General features: G+C 35.4%; 1 protein-coding gene across 6 annotated transcripts in view; it reads right to left on the minus strand.

The window, feature by feature from the left end:
• BLTP1 (bridge-like lipid transfer protein family member 1) overlaps window positions 1-21584 on the minus strand; it is a 113499-nt gene that overhangs the window by 42648 nt on the left and 49267 nt on the right. For all 6 annotated transcript variants that reach the window (XM_084286130.1, XM_084286126.1, XM_084286129.1 and 3 more), the window contains 20 exons: window positions 20708-20778; window positions 19848-20021; window positions 19401-19521; window positions 18702-18848; window positions 18204-18331; window positions 17542-17744; window positions 15367-15564; window positions 14523-14734; window positions 14073-14224; window positions 13127-13277; window positions 11875-12027; window positions 10393-10633; window positions 8636-8784; window positions 7322-7541; window positions 6314-6472; window positions 4638-4813; window positions 3939-4114; window positions 2568-3274; window positions 1828-2067; window positions 1298-1391 (listed from right to left, as the gene is read on the minus strand). In XM_084286130.1, the coding sequence (XP_084142256.1) occupies window positions 1298-1391; window positions 1828-2067; window positions 2568-3274; window positions 3939-4114; window positions 4638-4813; window positions 6314-6472; window positions 7322-7541; window positions 8636-8784; window positions 10393-10633; window positions 11875-12027; window positions 13127-13277; window positions 14073-14224; window positions 14523-14734; window positions 15367-15564; window positions 17542-17744; window positions 18204-18331; window positions 18702-18848; window positions 19401-19521; window positions 19848-20021; window positions 20708-20778 (3872 nt within the window). The remainder of the gene's footprint in view (window positions 1-1297; window positions 1392-1827; window positions 2068-2567; window positions 3275-3938; window positions 4115-4637; window positions 4814-6313; window positions 6473-7321; window positions 7542-8635; window positions 8785-10392; window positions 10634-11874; window positions 12028-13126; window positions 13278-14072; window positions 14225-14522; window positions 14735-15366; window positions 15565-17541; window positions 17745-18203; window positions 18332-18701; window positions 18849-19400; window positions 19522-19847; window positions 20022-20707; window positions 20779-21584) is intronic.

Raw genomic sequence — 21584 nt, forward strand, 5'->3', positions numbered from 1 at the left:
GATTATTTTCCCCCTTTTCTACCATTCCTATATAGAAGTTCAGTAAGATTATAGCATAAAACAGACCTGAAGAACCCCAGCCATCTTCAGAAACACTACATGGCTGTCAGATTAGAACTTGTAATTATTCTTCTGAAACACATTTATCAGGCACAATTTATCTGGGGGTATTAGTAAAATTCTGTACTATTTAACTTATTTACATTATCTTCTAAACTAAACAGGGATAAATAAAAGAGAAAAGAAAAAAAAAAGAGAGAATCAAGTCATGTTATTTAGCCCCTTTTCAACAACATTATTAATATCCTAAAACCAGATCACATACTGAGGGTTACCCAACTAACATTCAAATTGTGTGAGGGTGTTCTATGTTACAAAGATTTGTAGTTTAACTGTTGTTTTGCAACTCAAAGAATTCACCTAGAAACAAAGAAAAATAACGCATGCCTTTTTTAAGTCTGTGTACCTGACAAAATAAAAACCACAATGTGGATGCTGAGTAAGTCATTCAAGATGTTCATGCACAAAAAAGTGATTTTTCTTTTCTTTTCCAATTATGTCAGTTATATAAAGGGTGGAGAATGGATATTAGAATGGTAAAAATGACAAAAGAATCATGCAACATGGGAGTTCAAAAAGATATCTATCTGAGTAACAATCCAGATCTTAAATAGGATAAAACAGTGTCATTAGGTTTAATATTGCCTATAAAAACTTGTTTTGTTTAGTAGAACCTACAAGCTTCCAAAACAATTAGAAGCATAACAGAATCAGTAAATACCAAAGTTTCTATGTGTACATCACATGGAATTAAATTGGTGCAGGAAGATTTGCCTGTATGATCATTTATGTAAGACCCGTTCCCTACATTTTTTCCAGTCGTCACCCATTTACACTGCAAACGTGCAATCGACAACTTACTAATACCTTTCACTAGAAATAAAAAGGAGCAGGAGTATTCCCGTTCACAGAATTACAACTAAAACTTTGTTGGCACCCTAGACTGAAACCTACCAACGTCCTGTAGGCTATAATCCTCAGCTCACTCAGAGCTGAAGCCTTTCATAGAAAAGCTTCCTGCCAACAGGTACACACAATTAGCTTCAGGACGCAAACTCAGGCCAAGCTCTGCAACAGCTGCATGACTGTCAGACTCTGTAACTTAACAGATTCTATCTAGAAACATATCTTCAAGGCTTTCTGCACAGTAAGCTGCACAGCTTTACCATCACACAACCGATACCACTTCTAAGCATTGTACTTGAGTTATTTTAAAATCATCAGGCTTCGTACTTACTGAATGTTTGGGGTGATTCCCTCCAGCAGGACAATGTTGACACCTCCTATGTGAGCAGTGGCACATGTCTCAGTCATCTTTTGATGCAGTACATCTTTAAGAAAATAAAGATATTTAACAGTACTTGATTCAGTGTAATACCTCCAGGTATGCCTACTGCTTTCAAAAATACAGTAGCAACAAAGTAATTCAAAAATTAGAGTCTCTGTAATCACATTATGCTATATCAAATTTAAACTCTGGCCAGAAGAAAGCTTTTGAAAACAAAAGGAGTAATTTCATCTTCTGAAATAATTTTGTTCACCAGTCATTTTCTGAAAATCCTGCATCCTTTTAATTTTCTCAGCATCTTAGCAATAGCTTTTAAAAAGAACATACTGACTGTTACAGTACCCACACCCAGACACGACATACATCTATTTACAAATAAAACATTACAAATACATACACAGGAATGCACAGGCACACATACAAGGTAAAGCCACTACTGACTTTTAACTACTGAGTATATCTAGGTTCATTTATCTCACCTTTCATTTTTTCTTTCAGGGTGAAACTGCCGTGGATTCTCTTCAGCTCCGACTCCATTGTGAGACCACCGATATCCGCCTCCAGGTGGGTTCGATTTACCATGCCGATGCCAAAGACTATGAGGGTCACGTGCTGGGGCTCCGAGGTCACCAGGCTGCGCTTCCTCTGCGCGTCTCTGCCATTATCCTGCTCGTTCTCAAACACAACTCTACAAGCAGGTTCAGTTGGGCTTCGAACACCTACGAAAACACAAATATTTAAGGATGTTTTAGAAGAAATTCTTAACATATCTGATTTACTTTTGTGTTTGAAACCAAAGACCATACATCTCGCATATAAAGAGAACTCTTTAGGCAAAGAAAAGTTATTGCAGGTATCATATCTGTGGGTATGGTATTCTGTACAAGAATGATATTCCTGTCTTCAACAAACTCCCATTTCAGTATGATACACTTACAAGAGTAACAAGGGACTGAATTTTAAATCAGTTGATTAACACTTACTTGACTAAGTCTGAGATTGAAAGAATCAAAGCATAATATAAAGCTGGGAAAATACTTTGTCTTTGTACACCATCTTGGCAAGTTAACTACAAGATGCTCAACCCCACTCCCTGCTCCTTTGTTCAAAGTTAGATGAGGTAGACAATTTTCAAAAACCCCTTCTGGTCATGCTGTAAAAGAACAGACTTCTGCAAACTCATTTACTCCAAATTATTTGGATTCGTGAACTGATTTACCTGTTGGTCCAAAAGTTTCCGAAGACTTCTCTAAAATTCCGGTTGGATCAGAAATTAGTGAATAGAAGTTCAACAGTTTGTACATATTTTGCCAGCACTCTGCAGAAGGTTCACTCTGTTCTGACACAGTAATAGAGTCAGAGTCATCCATGTGAATAGTCACGTGGTCAACTACATCTTTTGAACCTTTCCTGGACACTTTAGAAGTTCTCCTTTCTGACCTGCCCAGGGAATTCTTGTTTCGAGATTCTTTTTTATTGTTCTCGTTGTTTGTTCGTTTGCTCTTGGTGTTGTTCACCCTGTTACCTCCATTAAGACTTCCTCGAGAGCTTCGGCTAAAATCAGAGGAGCGGAAGTCTCTGTGTTTGCGGGTTTTAAAAGTAGGTGTTGGAGAAGCTGATCCAGCTGTGTATCTGCTAAGCTTGATGTCCGTCTGCGTGGCTTTGATGTCATCAATCATCGTACTGAACTGATGAATGAGACGGACCAGTGCCATATCCACGTGCTGGCTTATGGACTGGCAAGAAATTGTAAAGTTACAGTGAAAAGTATTGTAATAGCGTTTATTCAAGTCGTGAAAAGAAAGGGCATTGGTGGAGTTATGAGGCGTGCACATGGATTTCTCCATTACAACAGCACTAATACTGAAAGTTTCCAACATTAAAGCTGGTTTGAATTCAAGAGGAGGAAGGTTGACAGCTCCTTGCCTAGGAAAGAGAAGGTAAAAGTTACACTTTGTTTATCTTCATGACTAGCATGGAGTCAAATACTTTTTACATGATGGTACATCTGATTTACCCCATCCAAATTTTCACTTCCTTCAGAGTATCACATTCTTAACACAGTTTAAATATTGAAAATGAATTTTCATACTTCCACACTGTGTGTTACTAACACAATAATCATTTAGTTCTAGGAAAACTTAGTTTGGCATGCAATTATTCTATCATAACATGAAGTTATGATAGAAGCTTATAACCCAATACACTCAAGGGGAAGAAAAAAAGAAAAAAGACTCAGCATTTACACTCAAAATAACAATCTCATTATAGGATTAATCACAAAATAGCACTTCATAGGCTTTCAAGTTTCTCCCACTGTTATTCCCACCTTTACCCCCTTCCCCACCCCAGTCTCCCATTTACAAAAGTAGGTGAGATTCAAAGACTTGAAATTTCCAAACCACTACACAGGAAGATAAAAAAGAAAATATTATAACAGGAAGAGAAAACAGGTAGGATCAGAAGAAAAAAAGAAACTGCTCCTTATTCTCTAGAAGTGCTTTAGAACTCCATTTAACTTCTACTTCACAATGAAGGCCCTTATTTATCTTCTTTAACCAATACATGTATTTTCAAATACATGACATACCTTCGAGCTCGCTTGCTTTTTCTTTCCTTTGCTGTATCTGAATCAACAATATCTGCTCTTAAGCAGTCCAAAGTTCCTGAGAAAGAAAGGTACTCTCCAAAGTACATTCTGTAGCAGAGTGGCATTGCATCCTGAGACTGAATTCCCGTGTAACTTAGAAGAGGTTTGAAGACAACCTACAAAACAAAATCCACCAATTTACTTCTCACTGTCTAGATTATTCCTATATTCCCATTTCCCTGCTCCATCATTTGTTGATCTATCATATTTACAGTAAATTAGCTATGTAATATGGCAAAAAGATATTACAGTGGTGTAAAACAGCAAACAATGAAAAAAAAAGGTTTTATGCACTTTTTGAGCACAAAGATTGACTACACAGCAAGCTAACATTGAGCGTGTAAGCTTTCTGCAGTACAGCTGAATGTTCCCCCCACTAAAAAGTACGCTGGCAAACTACGCTGTTCTCAGAAATGCTCCAAACATTCTTTGAAGTTATTAAATCATGTTCCATTATTCACCATTAACAAAAGTTGCTAAAGAAACCTCAGAGGTTTCTTGAACCTTTCCATCTTTGCATAGGAATGTGTAAGATAAACACATACAAAACCAGGATAACACTCATCATTTTAGGATTTAATAAATATTAACTAGTTTTCTCTTACAGAACTCCAAAATACATCTGTAAACCACGCCTACCTGTGCATCTGCTAGCTGGACAGCAGGAAACCCCTGGTTACCCTCTTCTACACCTGCAATGTCATCCTGACTGGTGCTGTGCTGTGAGTGTGTGCCATCCAGGGTGTTCTGGTCACTAGACAAAACGGTGTTGAAGTCTGAAGCAGAGGGTATTGTAGGAAGATTTGGTGTAACACCTAAAAAATAAATACCCATGGAACACGAACACCACAGCAATTTTCAACACCACCAACTCTATAAAAACTCGAAGTTAATTAATGCAGACACACTTGCTATACACACAGGACATCAGACTCCTGATCTAGTCCATAACCTCACAAAAATGGCATTCAGGGTATCAAGTCTGATATTGTTCAAAACTCATATTTGAAAAGCAGAGACTTTTCTTCCTTCCCACAGCCTCTTGCCTGTATTGCACTCTACAGGGTACTTAATACATGTGTTTGAGCTACAACAGAAAACTAATTTGCCTGTACCATCAAAAAAAAGCAACGATCAACCACAGTTACAGGTAATTACTTCTAGCTATCAATGTGCTATGTCTGTTTTTTATTAGTCCTAATGTAAGACACGCTAGTTAGATCTTTATAGATTAGTGTTTAGAAAACATGCTCTGCAATGCTGAATTATTTGTGCCTTGACTCTGGATTGGACTGGCCTGCATGAGACAGAGCTGCTCTGCCAGTGTATGTCCAGGCTGAATCTTCAGAACTCCAGTTTACAACACTTACCAGAGAGCCACGGCTACGCGTGTTCACAGAAGAATAATTGGGATAGATCTGTCTGAGTAAGAATCACTACATCTAATTTCAGGAGTATAAGCTTGTGAACAAACTTTGACAATCTCAGCATTAAAAAATGTACCTTTCTCTGAAAGCAAAATTGAACAGTATACTTCTATCCTGTGATTCCTTTGCAGAAAAGCACATTACAGTTTTCAGAAGGGCCACACTGGCTGAGCAATAAGTAAAGCACAAAGGTGTTTTCTGGAATCAGACTATTTGTTCAATATTGAAAACAAACAAGAAGTGGTAGAAAGACTGTTAACCAAAGAAAAATTCAAATTTAGTGTTGCAGAGAATAAAAATTTACATGTTTGAAAATGATAAATGGCAGGCATATAATAATAATAAATAAGCTGCAACAAGTTGTTACGTGTCTTTCTTCAATACGCTTAAGTGCTTCAGTAGTGTATCTGTCCTTTTCTCCATTCCTTTAAACCTGATGACTATTTCCCATCATAGCTAAAAAATATGTTTATACTCTGCTTCAAAATTGAACTGAGAAAGATCAAGGATTCCAACGTTCAAAATCTTCATTGCAAAAACATGCAAACTACAGATGAGAACTAACAAAAACTAACAAAAAAGGAACCTTGCAACGAAGGATGATTGTACAGCTTACCTTTTCACAGCTACACATGGTCTTGGCAATAACATTTACAGTTCCAAATGTAAGGAAAAGATTTTTTTTTTTGAGTGAGGGTGAGAGAAATGAAAAAAAAAATTGTTTTAATGACTTTTTTCCATTTTTTGGTTTGCTGAGAAGTCCCACAGGTAGTATTTATGTCTGTTAAACTTAAGCCACTTGCTCTATTACTTTCAGAAAAAGAAGTAATAAACACAGGAACAGCCAACCCAGAGTCATATCTTAAATCCAGCTGTTAACAACTATACCTGTTGGAAGACTGTTGTGTCCAGATTTGGTGGCTGGACTTTCCTGTACCACGCTTCCTCTGTTGCCCACGGCATTTGACATCCAGTTATAGAAACTCACAGAAGATGGTTCAGACAGCAAAGGATGTTCAGATAACATATCTGTGGCCACCGTGTTTCCTACGCAAACAAATCAGAAGCTTTAGCATTTGTTGAATCAAAGTCAGCAAAAGCAGAAACACAAAATAATTTTACTGAGAATACACATCTAGTATTAAAATAGTAAGGCTAGCCCTCAAGTTTTATTCCAATGAATTATGGGTCAGGAAGAACTCTCACAAACTATATATGCTACCACAGAACTTCCACCATGACACTAATAGATGTTAAACTACAAATGTCATTGAATTTGTTCATTTCTGCCATAATTAAGCCGAAGAACTCATTAAGAAACCAAAATACCTTTCTTTCTCTGTATTTCATCCCCAGATACTAAAAAAGAGAAGTCTTAGACAAAATGCAAACTTACCCATTTGTCTTTATATAAATAGTAACAGTGCATGATGAACACTAACACAATGTAAAAATTTCAATACACGTATTTCAAATTTCTACAAAGCACATTTGTTTGAAGAACCATTATTAAATATTAAAAAATAAGCAAATTACTGTTATATACAAACTAACTTACTGGAACATTCATTTTGGTCCACTTTTTGACCTACTTACAAGGTCAAAAACCAACTAACAAATACAGATTGATCACTTAATTTGCATATTAATTCAGAACAACTCACTTATGTAATTATGTATCTACATATATGCCCTCAGAAACTAACAAAGCTGTGTAAAAGGAAAACATTTTAGTTCGTTAGCTGTCATATTTTTTCCTAATCTGATGTATTTGATGCTTGCTTATATGAAATTATATGGTACAGTGATCTCTAGAAAATATAGTATCTTTTCTACTTAAATTATTAAATTCAGCCCTCTCTTCCCCTCCCTCCCACAATTTCAGCTACATCATACCTGTTCTTGTCAAAGAACTACTTTTAACTGCAGTTGTACTTCTTTGAGGAGTTCCTTCCAAAAGATTATGCAAGCTAGGAAAGCTTCCAGTAAGATAGCTGAGCAGACTCTCTTTTCTTGGACTTTCCTTGACTGCCATGCCAGAACGGCCAACATGCACTGGTGAATCCGTAGCTGTGTCTCCACTAGTGTAACTTAAGGAATGATATGGATGTATACCCTTGTAGACAAAACAAACAAACTAATGAAGTATTGTGTTAACTGTAAAAATAAAAGTGAAATTTGTTCTGAATATAAGATCAGAACACAGTAACTACAAAATCTAATTCCCAGAAAGTTTAGGCATGTAGCATTCCACTTGGGGCAGGTTATATGCCATACAGCTATTGTGTATAAAGGTACTAGCAAAATTATTTTAACACTTGAAAAGTAAAGTGCAAAAACAGTTTTAAAAGCTACAACATGTAACAAGTGAAATTGCAGATGTGTAGAATTCATCTAAGACAGATCTCCAGAAGAAACAATACCAACCACTGACTATAAACCTAATTTGGATTTAATTTTTGCCTGAATCCCTTACATCCCTAATATAATGTAAGTGCAACCTCCAGGAAAAGCAAAGAATGGAAGCTGGTGACTTCCGGCACCAAGAAGAAGGCTCATGCTCCATCTAAAGGCATACAACTGCAAAAAGCATCTCTGCCCTCCCAGCTGAAGAGGAGCCAGATGTGCAAAGCATCTGGGCTACTTAACCCTAAGCCATGCAAGACCATCGGAAGGAAGCAGTGAGCGGTATCAGCGGATGGCTCCCTGCTGCAGAGGACAGAGGCACACATCCGCTGAGCTGACTTATCATCTAGAGAGGTTTGCTGTTTGGGGGGTGCTCTGCAAAACAAAGGCTAAAGAGAAAATCCACAAACTTTCTGTTCAGAAACTAGAAATAAAAATAAAATCTTGCAGCTTTCTGAACATCTTGTGGAAAAAGAAAAAAAAAAAAAAAGACTGATTTTACTGCAAATTATTGAAATGTTTTGTTAATTACACTTTGTGTAATGAGAGTTTAAAATTCCACTTCTGCTCCCATAGATTAAAAGCCAGAAAACCACTAAAGTTAATACACATCCTTAAATTACGCACATTTATGTTGTTTTTAAGTGGACTCTGAAGGTAACTGGCAAGATAACCAATAAAGAACAGATGCAGAATATATATTAACTAATCAAACATTGCTTTTATGGGATAAGGAGCACACAAGCATTGCTTTTATGGAATAAGGAGCACGCTCTTCATGTATTAGTTATGCTATAAGCTTACCTTTATTTTCAGAACAGAATCACTGTGAGTGTGAGTCTTGGATAACTTCCTCATGATCTCAGCACCAGTTACAGGCCCAGAAGAGCCACCAGCAGGCGGAGGACGATTAGCTGTTCCTTCCAAGAGCATTGTATGCTCACTGACAGTAGCTGGAAGCAAGCAAACAACTTTTCCTCATTTGGATATATTATAAGGAACCAAGATTGTCTATTATTAGACACATTTATTTACAAGCAGTCACGAACTTCCAGGTTCTGACACATATAACTGTCAAGGGAATTCAAGGGAATTTAGACATATAAGAAAACCTCAAACACTGGCTTAGTGGATTTGCTTGATAATACAAGTACAAATCTTTTTGTCCTTCCAATGCCATACAGCTGTTGCTTTGTGCTACAGATCCAAAATAAACTTGCTATAGTTGTGAGCTCACTTGCACACAAAACTGCATATCTCTCTCTTTGCAACTAATCCCTTCCTAAGAGTCCTCAAACGGGGCAGCATCCACTACAGGATTGCTTTTTACCTATCCTCATGCTGAGCCCAGTCAAATCTCACACCTGCAAAAATAAACAGGTACACTTATTACTACATACTACTGTTATTCTCTATCTTTTAATAGCTGGAGGAATAAAACTTTGTTTCAAGAAGACAAAGATGCATCTGTTACCTCAAATTTCAAAACAGGGGAGCCCGTACCTTTTTTGTTATTTTAGAAGAGCTGTCTGGAGAACACAGACAATTAAAATACCAAAACGTAATTTTCCATAAAGAAACAAATTTCACTTTTTTGCTACTTCTGGCATGTCTGATCATTTTTTGAATTGTGGCGTTTCTGTGCACCATCAATTACTTCTACAATTAAGTCTACACAAGAAGGCAAAATTGCCACTTAAAATGTGGCAAAAAAAAATCCTTCATGCAGCATAATTAAAATTTTCAAACAAGTACACCTTCACTATCGTTATCTTTAAGCTTATGACTGCTGCTGGGCTCTTAACCAAAAGCAGATTCTTCTCCTGATTTTAAATATTTTTTCATCAATGTTACGTAATTCGTATTTGAGAAAACAAAAACAAATACTGTATTTCTGAGAACAGGAACACTGCTCATAGATGCTAAAAACACAAAATAAGTAAGCCAACTCAAGACAGCTATAAAGAGAATTCCAGCAACATTTTGTACCCTAGCAATATTTGTGCCCTTCCTTTTTATGGTTCTTATTTAAGTCAGCTCTGTATCAAATAGAGAGCTTTATCCGTAGTTTTTGTTAAACTAGAAAGGTGTAAGTTGGCAACAAAAATATACCACAGACAAAGTAGTAAAAATGGGAAAAAATTAGGATTTATGAGAATATGTCTTCACAAATGGAAGAAGGTAGATTTGAAGCTACTCCTGGAAGACTTCACAGAATTGTGTTACAATTCTAAATCAAGATCAGAAGCTGGAAAACAAAGTCCTAATCGCAAGCTAGCAAATAATAAGGTTGATGTATTTTCTGCTGTAAATGATAAGACGAGGCATGTGAAGCAAGAAATGAGGTCTTCTCTTGTTTTTCCTCAAATGAGTGACAATTAGAACATTACAATAATATTATTACCAGCAGCTTCAAAAAGAAGATGATTTTATTAAAGAAGCTTGACAATTCTAAAAAAAGAATATCATATATTCAGGCATTAGAACTAAGTAAGATGCAAATGCTCTGAGAGGAGATACTGATGCCTGTGAACTTTTAGAGGGCAAAAACACTGAAATACCTGCATCAAATTCAAACTCTGCTCCATCAGCACTTGTGTCACTCTGAAGACCCCCTCCGTTGTCTAATCCAAGCCCATCCTCATTCTCGTGGCAGGCATTTGTCTGCAGTTTCACTGGCTGAGCTGGTCTGTGTAAGCTGACTCCTTTAAAGGCTGGGGTCACCACAATGAACTTCATCCATTGCCTTGCCAGTGCAACTAGACCTTTCTTTAAGGTAACTAGGGCAGGAAGGCCATCACTCTTAAAAAATGAACAAAAATGCATTTTAACAAACTGTATACAAAAAAATCAACATTATAAAAATATTTTTAAGTAGACAAAATACTCCCATTCCTAGATTATGATAGGACTGTGCTTGCACCACACAATACCTGAATAAGTAGTCACAGGGCTAACAGATAAGAACTATAGCTTCATTAAACACAGTAAATACATTCATTTACAATACATTCAATCCTGAGGATGTAGCCCAGTGGGCCAAGAATAAACAACAGGAAACAAGACTATCAAATATGAAACAAGAAGTGCTGAAGTAATTATAAGGCTTTAAACTACAGACTAAAAATCAGAGCAGCCCTAGAGTGACTGTAGAAACAACTGAAATTAAAAACTGAATGTTTTTTTTCCTTTGTTGGTAAGCAGTCATTTAAAAACATAGAACTGAGGTAAAACCAGGGATTGTTTCAATTGCATCACTGAATAGTGCTTAAAAAAACACACACACCTTTATTTTTACCACAAATCAAACAGAGCTATTTCTGCCACAAATTGTGCTATTTATGATCATTGGGCTCTCAGTTAAACACAAGGAAAAACATATTGTTCATATCTGTCAGCCATGCAAATGGATTATGAAAATGATGCAAAATCAGGGACAAACACTCTTCCCTTATGCCCAACATATGTGTCCAAACAATTTACCACTAAATCCAAGTATTTACATTCTAAAGCCACCAAAAAGATTAAATCCTTAAGTCTTACATTTTTTACAATTCTAGCTTTTTTAAACCAGTGAAGTGCCTGTATTATTCTAATATTTCTAAGACATGAAGTCTAGTTCTCAGAAAAAAATAATTGAAATATAATCTAATTCGGCCATGTACTTGCATCAATAATTGAGATTTCATTTTAAAACTACAAATGTTTACTACTTCACTCTTATCTCTAAGAAAAAGTAAATTTGATAAAGAGACCATTAAATAAAAAGGCATGTATTTAAAATTGTTATGATTTCATATATATTTGCCAATAAAATAGCTAAATAAAAATTAAGCACATACACAGGCCACAAGAAAAACAGCAAACCTAAAAGAAAGTGACATGTGAGAAGCCATGTCTACTTAGCAAATGAAGTATTTATGCACCAGTTTAGGTTTATTTCCTTGTTTTTCGGCTTTCCTTACACAGTTACCTAATTGAAAATACTAGAATTGGTTTAAACTAACATGCTGACTCATTTACATTTTTACGGGGTAACTTACCATGGTGGCATCCTCAATAATAGAGTAATTTGCTTGGTGAAGGTAGTGGTGCAATATATTACACAGTAAACAGGAAGGATTTTCTTGCAGGAAACGAGCCACTTTGGTGAGCCTGTTGTACTTGCTTCTCAGAGGAAAGTGCACGCTTTTATTCTAGATTAAAATGCAAATATTTTTCACACATGAACATACTTGCAAACAGAACATGCATATGAATGATAAGTTCAGCTACAATAGCACAAACTTTTAACTCCATTTTGAACTTCTACAATGAAATTGCCACATGGATAACTACCATATTTTTTAAAGTGGTATCTGAAAATATCATATTTGAAGTTTGTTTATATGCAGTGATAAAGCTGGATTCAATCCCACACTTTTGCAAAGTTATTTCTGGACTAAAGAATATATTTGCTAAGCTAGCTGAGATTTCCAAACGAACTGTTAATTCCTAGTTAGATAAAAAAACACTTTTCTAATTTGGCTTATTGGTAGAAAGAAGAGTTGAAAAAAAATAAAAGGAGGTAACAATAGGGGACTGCTGCAAAGGGCAATTAGTAGAGCATAAAACTAGCATGACACTAAGCTCTCAGTCTTGCAATACACGATGGGATCTCACCAAGAGATCTCACCACTCTTCAAAATCTTCCCACTAGATGGTGCTAATTAAACAAACAGCAGAAAACTGCCTACACACAAAAAAAAGCTCCTTAGCAAATCACACTAAGACCCAATTTTTATAACAGCTCTACCAATAATACTTTTCAACAATGAAAAAAAGTCTATTTTGCCCTTCTCACTAGAATTGTTCACCCTCACTTTGCTTTCTCTAACAAGTGGATCTGATGAGCACAATAATTCAATGCACTGCAGGGGCACAGAAGTTCATGTTTTCTCCTCAATACCCTAAATATTCCATGATCAAAGCACACTTTCAAATTTCATAAGACATATCAGATATCAAAGCCATACTTCTTTCAACAGACAGAATCTCCAATTATTTTACATGGAGATGCACACCTGTAAGAAGCACAAGACTTCACCACCAGTAATAGCTGTTTTTTTTTCCCCACTGAAATTTAGATTTTGTGCAAAAAGCACAGGCAGTAAATTCTTGTAACCAATTCTTGAAAAACCGTCTTAGGAGGCACTGTGAGTTTCTGTGAAAATATTCAGATCCCCAAATGAATATGTATTACATATTACACTGCTCTGTTCTGATTTGCCTCTTGATTTTAGGAAGGTCATTTACCTCTAATGCTTCTGTCATTATGCAACCCATAACAGCACAGATGCGCAATGTTCCTTCAGTTTCTAGCTTATTTAAAGATGACTTCACTTGATCAATGGGAACAAGCCAAGCACCAACTGCAGGAGTTGCAGTACTCAGGAGGTTCAGTTGCCTAATTGAGAAAAATAACAAGCATTAGGTACTCACATTCAGCAGCAGCAATTAGCAAGATTTTCTACTACTACTACTACGAACAACATTCAAATAGGTGGAATATGAGAACATTAACTGAATCCCACATTAATTGTTATACAAGGTATTGTGATGAGATTTTGCTGAAGGACTGAGGCAAGGATATTAGGCAAAAAAGATCACAAAAATATTTTCTAATTTATAGTTATATACTGACAGGAATATTTAGTTTGTTGAATTGTATGTTTACAATGTGCTTGTTCTATACACGTACAAAGTTTCATTAAGTTGACTTTGACCTTTAGAGATACTTAGTATCCATTATAGAGTATATAACAGAAATTTTCAGGTGTTGACAGAGTATGAAAAAAATATCTCAGAAAGATTTATCTTGAACCTTAGAGTGCAAAGTCAATAAAATAAAGGTTTAAGCATTATGCTGAAGACCAAAGCAGTGAGTGGCTCTCTCCTAATCAAACAAATATTCTCAGTCACACTCCTTGCTCTCCTTCATGCATCTCATTCTCACCGGAAGTAATTCATTTTTTTTATTTCTATCATATCTAATTAAAAATTTTCTAGCAACACTTTCTTATACATGATGGCAGTTACAAACTGAAGCAAGAACTACTGTGATATATGTAAATTCCAAAACCAGCATTTCAGGACAAGCTTCAACAATTATTGAAGTTACATTCAGAATTTACCACATACAACTGTAATTTACCAAACCAGAATTGTTATTCTCTTTCTCTTAAATCAGATAGAGTCATACCTTGAAAATACATGGGCTGGAGAACGCACATTGGTAGGAGCTGCAAAACTAAACCAAATTTCTTTGATCGTCAGCTTCATGCTGCAGGAGTCAGGGGGAGGAGGCATCAAGGGTATGTCTTTTTTCAAATCATCAGATTCAACCCCTTCATCCTTAAAAAACAAAACACGAAGTCTTTTACAAAGTATTAGAAGGCACTAGCCTACTGTGCACTGTTCACAAAAAAATAGTTTCATATCCATTTATGCAAAGAAAAATAACCTAATGCTGTTCATCAACTCTCCCAACACTAATAGACCTTAGAGAAAGCTTAAACTGTAATGCACAAGAAGGCAGTTTGAATCAGTTGGTACAGGAACAGATCTGTCAATTTTCAGTTTTATACTATAAATCGTAATCACTTTAAAGAAACACAACCTAAGACCAACCAATTCAGCCCAGTATACATACCTGCTCATCTGAAACTGAGTTTCCATTAATATCTGAAGAAGGACTTATTCTGTCACAAGGGAGGTTATCATCAGACACATCAGTATTATAACCACTACCAGTTGGAGAATCTGAAGAGTTATTTGATGCGAGCAGTCCACCTCTCTCTGTAGCACTTGATTTCCCCATGACTCCGAATGTATTATACAATACTGCACCAGATTGCCTTCCACCTAGAAAAGCACACACATTATGTTTGCCATGCACAAACTTCTATGTTACATCCCACAGAAAAAAAAAATACACTTAAGAGGATAAACACATGATTTTGGTCAAACAACATGCATTCCCAATTTTACATACAACTTAAAAGCTAGTTGTATAGCTGTTCCAAGTGGATGAAGAGTAATCACAATGCATGGAGGCTGCTTTTAAACACTATTCCCTGACAAGAACAACTTGAATGACAGAAAATATATGTAAGCTCTTTTTCTTTATGAAGCCAGCTTTCCTCCTGAAAGCAGAATTCCAGTCCTACATTCATACACATAGTGTGGGTATGATTGCAAGGTCAGGATTTAAATAATCAGTGAAAGCACAAACTCTTACCACCTTCACTTTAGCTTCCAGAACTGTTGAAAATAATGTTCATGGAATTATTTCATATACTGTCATAAGCAGCAACAACTACAAATTCCTGTATTTTAGAATTTACTATGTGATATAATTTATGTACTATAGACATATTATTTATTATCATCCATATTCACATATTTGAAATCAAATAATGGCTAAAATAAGACCCAACAACAGAGCTGTTATCAGTATCATAATACTAAGTAATACAAAGCCTATATAGTCTTACCTTTTATAGTCAAATTTTCAATTCCACACTCGAACATTATCCAACCCCACTTCTCTTGACTAGGACCGATTCGAGTTACATCTGGTACAGCTTGCTGGTCTGTTTCATCCACAAAAGCAAACTCATCCAACTCTTCCAAAGTAAAAAGAACTTTTGATTTCCCAAAGGGAATAGCTGTTATTGCACAAGTTCCAATATCTGAAAATAAACATATTTAGCATTCTGTTACAAAAACTTCACATCTTCAAACAGCCCTCAAGTTTACAGTAACTTGCAAGTAAAGTATTTTGGAATACTCTTTAGTATTCCTCAAACAGGAAGAAAAAAAGAAAAAAAAATCAAAGTACAAGCAAGAAAAAAAATTGTTCATAAAGCCCAAAACCCTTCCTCCTAGAATGTTTATTTTATTTGGACAGGGTAATTTTTAAGTCTGGAAAAGCAAGAATGGAGCAACTCAAAATTCAATCTTTTAGATGTTACCAATCCTAACATATATGCCTTCTTCATCTTTTTACAGTCATGGTTCCAAAGATATGTGTACAAACAAGCTCTTTTATCTCAAGACTTTTATCTCAAAGTACCTATTAGCCCTAAGTTTTTATCAAAAATATTCCTAATAAATTCCTAAAGCTTAACAACAACAAATAACAGCAATACTGACAGTGCTCTTGGATAATATACTTGAATAGAAATGCATTTGGTATTAACTATAGCATAATTAGTGGGTATTTTAAAATAAATTTCTGAATTCAATTCAGAGACTGCTTCTCTGTTGGAAACATGCCTTTGTCTATACTGCAAGAATAGAAAGCAGTAAGTCTCACTGATTCCTAAGAAAACACTGCCTCAAGTAGTTTTTGATTCATTACAATCCTTGCTGTCTAAGATCCAGGAGGGGACTATGCCACCTTCATTTCTTTTATATTAGGATGAAGATTAAATATAAATCCTTTCTTCTAGTGACATTTCTGAAGGAACATTTTAAGAAAATTTATACCTGTTTCCTACTACCTCTCGCACAGAGTTAAATGTCAAATATCTGGGGAAAGTAACCACACTAAGTCAATTTATATTCTGTCCATACAATCCTCACTCTGTGCCCCCAGTTGGTTAACAGCAATCACTTTCAAAGCATACATGAAATGCTAAGTTCTCTAGAAAGACATTCCTCAACCCTTTTAAATAGAAGATGAGCTTTTTGCTTACAAGTCAAGCATTACCTGGCCTTCTCAGAAGTCTGTAGCATACCTCACACAAGACACTACAGCTGAGATTTCACCCAACTAAACAAAAATTGAGCTAGTCCCTTCTATCTTCTCCAATTTATTTTGTTTTCCTTTTGCTCACTCATCTTTACAAAGGCTATTTTGTTGCGTGGTTTTTATTCATACTAGTTTCACAGAACATTTCTTCATAGCCTAAAGACTCCTGCTCTTCATGGGACACAGTAAAACATGGCACTAGCTGATACAGATTGCACCAAAACTGAGTCAGATTTAACTTAGAAAGCAATCAAAATTTCAGCATGTAAAAGGTACTCAAGACTTCTTGCCAAACCACAACATAAGATCAGTCTCTACTTTTGCTTATCTTCATCTTTTCCACCATCAGAAATTATAGCAACCAAAGTTAATTCATGAGCTCTTGAAAGAATTTCCTTAACAAAAACAAGAATGAACACAATCACGTAGATCTCATTTTCTGTTTTATAGGCACTACTGTTAAAAATCTACAGCTTCTCAAGCTGAAAGTGACAGTACATTCATGTTATACCTATATTGAAATTGTTAGAAAGTACTAAGAAAGCTAGTAAGTGTAATTCATTTGCTGCATTGGGTGAAAAAAATGGCAGCTGAGAAGGAAAGGAGATCAGCTGGAAAGAAGGGAGCCTAGACATGAAATTTTATCAGTCAATCTTTACCATGCAACCTGTTTGCCACAAAAAACGCTTAGAAATCAGTCTTGATGTTTTCCCTCTGTCTACGTTTAAAGTCATCATATTAGTAAAATAATAGAAAACAAACGATTCAGAGTAACCATCCTAAACTTCTTTTTGGACTACTGCATGATCTCTAGTTTCAAATGTCTCTTTATCTGTGTTGATAAAAAATGAGCTTAAGGCAAACTATCACCTTCTATGAAAACTGACGTTTTCATAATAAAAAAAAAGCTTACCTGTCGTATCAAGGCCTCTAAGTTGCCCGTGAACACGATGGATGTTCAACTTAGCAGCAATTTCTTTTCCTTTTTCTGCTCCAGCATTGGATCTCAGTGAGCCAGAGGACTGGGGCTGCATTTTACTGGCTTGGATATAACGATCAAATGTGACAGAATTCCTCCCAGTTTCTGCATTGTTCGAAGACTCCTCCACTATACCCCTTTGAACCCATGGGAGAAAAAACGATTAAGCAAATCTCTGATAGACGTGCTATTCTTATTTACTTAAAAAAAAAAAAAAATTGAGTGACTTTAAGTGACATAAGCACAGCAGTATTAAAAATTCTTTGTAAAGTCAGAAGATAATTATACTTTGGTAGAAAATTACTGAAAATTTCTATTTTATCCTGCATAATGTAAGTTAAATCTTAGGTTCCAAAATGATTCCAGAAGGGTTACTCTGCTTCTCAAAGAAACTGCAGTTTTAATTAGCTATTAGCTGTTAATTTATAGCACACTGACAAGACATTTTATTGTTTAATTCGTTCATGACAACTTTTTAAAATACTTCCTTTCAGAACTGCAGACTATAATAAAAAAACAAATAAATTGTGAACACTAAGTCTTTTGGCTAACATAACAACAAAAAAAACACCAACAGTGACATATTTTATTCTTACCTATTCATACGAACTTGTGTAGCAATTCTATCAAAGCACAAAGCTACTAATGAAACATGAGTCACAGTTTTACCAGAAGAAACCCCTGGAGATTCATCAACAGATGCTTGTAGTAAACACAGGTTCACCTGTATGTAAAATTTCCCCAAAGAATAAAGAAATTTAGAAAAACATGTTACATTAATCATACATCACAAACTTCTGATATAGTTTTGTCTTAAACTTATGAGTAAAATCAAACTTTTAAAGATAAAACATCCACACCAAGATGTAAAAACATTACTTACAGACATTGCAGTCAGTTATCTCTATAGCAATTATTATTTAACTTGCATACCTTTACCTACCCTAAGATCGAACATCTCCTAAACAGTCTACCCTACTCATCACATTAGTTATCTATCACAAATACATAACTTCACTTAAGCTTTCCAGTACACACAATAAGGGTAATTTATGAGTTACATGTCTACCAATAAGCTAAACAAAAATCCTTACCTTTGGTACACTAACGTTGGCCTGAAGGCCTTTAATTGTCACATTATCTTGCTTAAGGGATAGATTTGTCTGTGCTGGTCCCTGGTTTGTTGTTCCTGTAGTAGTGGCATCTATTTTTGTTCCTCTAATGTCCTGCTTGGAAGATAACTTGGAGGGGAAAAAGGTGGTAACACTTAATAATTTATTCTCATTGAAACCTGGAACTGCTAAGCTGAAGTGTTTAGCAGCTCTGAACTGTTCAGCAGCACTGAACTACAAACAGATTGTGACTGCATTTAAAGCACAATGCCATCATTTCTAGAACAAGGACTGTAGCACATACAGGTATGTTATGTTTAGATACCAAAGGGTAGCAATGCTATTCTAAAATAAACTTTCTAATGACCAGATTTCATCTAAAAGCTTGAGTTCTGCATGTATCAGCTATGCAGAAAAAGTTGTTATGAAGTAAATAAGTAGTGTCAATTATACTGTGCAGTCTAAGAAACGCCAAATAAAAAATATATACATTTAGTCAACTTGGACAGAAAGAACTTTTAACTCAGTACAACTACCATAAAATTCTTTTCAAGCTAGATTAATATAGCATTTAGCTACTGCACCTCAAAAAATTGAATTCAATTAAATCTTTTTCTACGTAAAATAAAGAAATGACTATTCTTTCAAAATTTTGGGTAATTTTCTTGTTCTCTTCCTTACATTTTCTGAGAAGCTTGTTTTGCTGTTCTGTACAGCATCTTGAAGAACTTTGCAGTGCAGATCATCAACAATAGCTGCTGGGTGTCGAGAGCTCGCACAATGCACCATTGCTTCTATATACCTGTGAGAGGGAACAAGCCCACAACAGGACACTTAAACTTCCAGTTTCATGTAACAAACCATCTGTAGTATTTAATTAACACTGCAAAGAGAAAAATTAAGCACACGGAGAGAGAGAGAGAAAGTGTACTTCCAAGGTCACAATAACGTCCTTCTAGCTTCTTTACAGGACAAGCAGAATAATATTCAATGGCTGCAAGGCACTGCCATCCCATCAGTCATGTATTATTCAATCCTTTTATCTAAACCTCTGCTCAACCTAACAGCTTTGAGACAATTTTTAGTACAACCAATTAACACCAAAGTAGTAAAAATAAAATTAATTACCTGTCCAATGCTTCTGCTACAAGAGGAGTCAGAACTACATCTACCGTTCCTTTTACTTCTACTATTGCTGTTGTCCTTGTCTGGAAGACTGGGTGATCCAGTGTCCATTCTTCTGTTATTGTTTCATCATCTGTGTTTTCTGCAGACTTCTTATCCAAAGGAGTGTAAGGTGTACTAAACAAGTCAAATACATATTAATAATCCTGATTTGTGAAAGAAATACAACAGTGTACATCACTAAATGCTTGCATCTTGTATATTTGTTTGACACTTTAATAGGACTCCAACAATAACAAAACATCAGTCTTGGATGGTAGACCCAAGACTAAATCAAAATTCATCCAATTCAAGGGAAGAGCCTACAGGCATTAAAAGAGTTATCTCCTTAATATTGAGCCTATGCATAGTGATGTGAGGTTATAGCCACATATTAGAAAATGTTCCTTGTCACAAACAACATATAAACAGGTCTTCAGCTTGTGAAAATTCTCCGGAGGCACTCTAGGTATCATTTTAATACTCAGTAAAAGGCATACAATGGCAGGTTTATTTTTCTGCATAGCTCAGAAAGCACACAAACAATTTCAGGGCAAGGCCCTTACTGAGATTCAAGTTCAGCTTTAGGCAATGCAATGGACACTTGCCATAAGCACTTCCCAAAATCATTCAAGTAAACTGCCATTGAACTTTCTTTTGACCCAAACCAAACATTTTGTCATAAAATACCCTGCTTTGAAATAGATCTGTACTAAAACTAATGCTAAAAATCAAATTTGACTGGGCTAGCAAGAGCCAAATTACTTTACTAGAGTAACAGGGAAAAAAAATGTTTTAACAATGTTACACAATTTTCAACTTACTTAGATGTTGATCCTGTAAGCTGCATGCCTCTATCCAGTAATGAATTAGCTGTGAGACCCTGCTTAACAATCTAAGAGAAAAGTACAAAGAAATATATTACATTCCTTCTATATATCAAAAAAATACCCAAGGAATATTCAAATGAAGATTGTCCTTATTTTTTTTTCTTAAAAGAATCCTTCACACGCACATACTCCAATATAGTGTAAAAAAAAATAAAACTTTGATTTAACTTTTTCAATGGCTTGACATTAGATTATGAAGTTTTTGCATAGAGGTATAGTGACTAATTGCTTAGAAGGAACTTCAAATAATAATCTATGAAAGCACTGCATAAACATATAAAGCTTTTGCTACAAAGTGATAACAAGATGAAATTTCAGAGCTTAAACACCTTTTATCTATCAAGTCATTTCCATCATGTTTCATATGTCATGTCAGTTCTTTTGTTAAATACATATGCTCCTATCACACTGGAAAAAAAAATGCAAATGTACAAAAATAGTTTTATCAAATTATTCATTTCAAATTTACTGTAAAGTAACTCATTTACCATTCAGCAAAAATACCATCAGTATTAAATGTACTGCTACTAAAATTTCTTCATAGCACATATTTTAAACAAAACTCATGCAAATATCCTTCAGCTGTATATCATTCAACAAGTAGCATTTCTAATACAATAATTCAGAACACGCATCCTATTCACCTAATCTAGCAATCTTTTTCTTTTCCAGTCTTCCAGCCACACAGCTGAAGACTTGAAGTCAGAATTCCAAAGTATTTCTTGACTACAAGCCAAAAAGTTTCAAGTGTATCGTGACTTTATACAATGTGTGTATTAGACCATTTGAACTTGTCTTGAATTTTTACTCG

Source organism: Netta rufina (assembly GCF_964035555.1).
Source record: "Netta rufina genome assembly, chromosome: 4".
Taxonomy (NCBI): domain Eukaryota; kingdom Metazoa; phylum Chordata; class Aves; order Anseriformes; family Anatidae; genus Netta; species Netta rufina.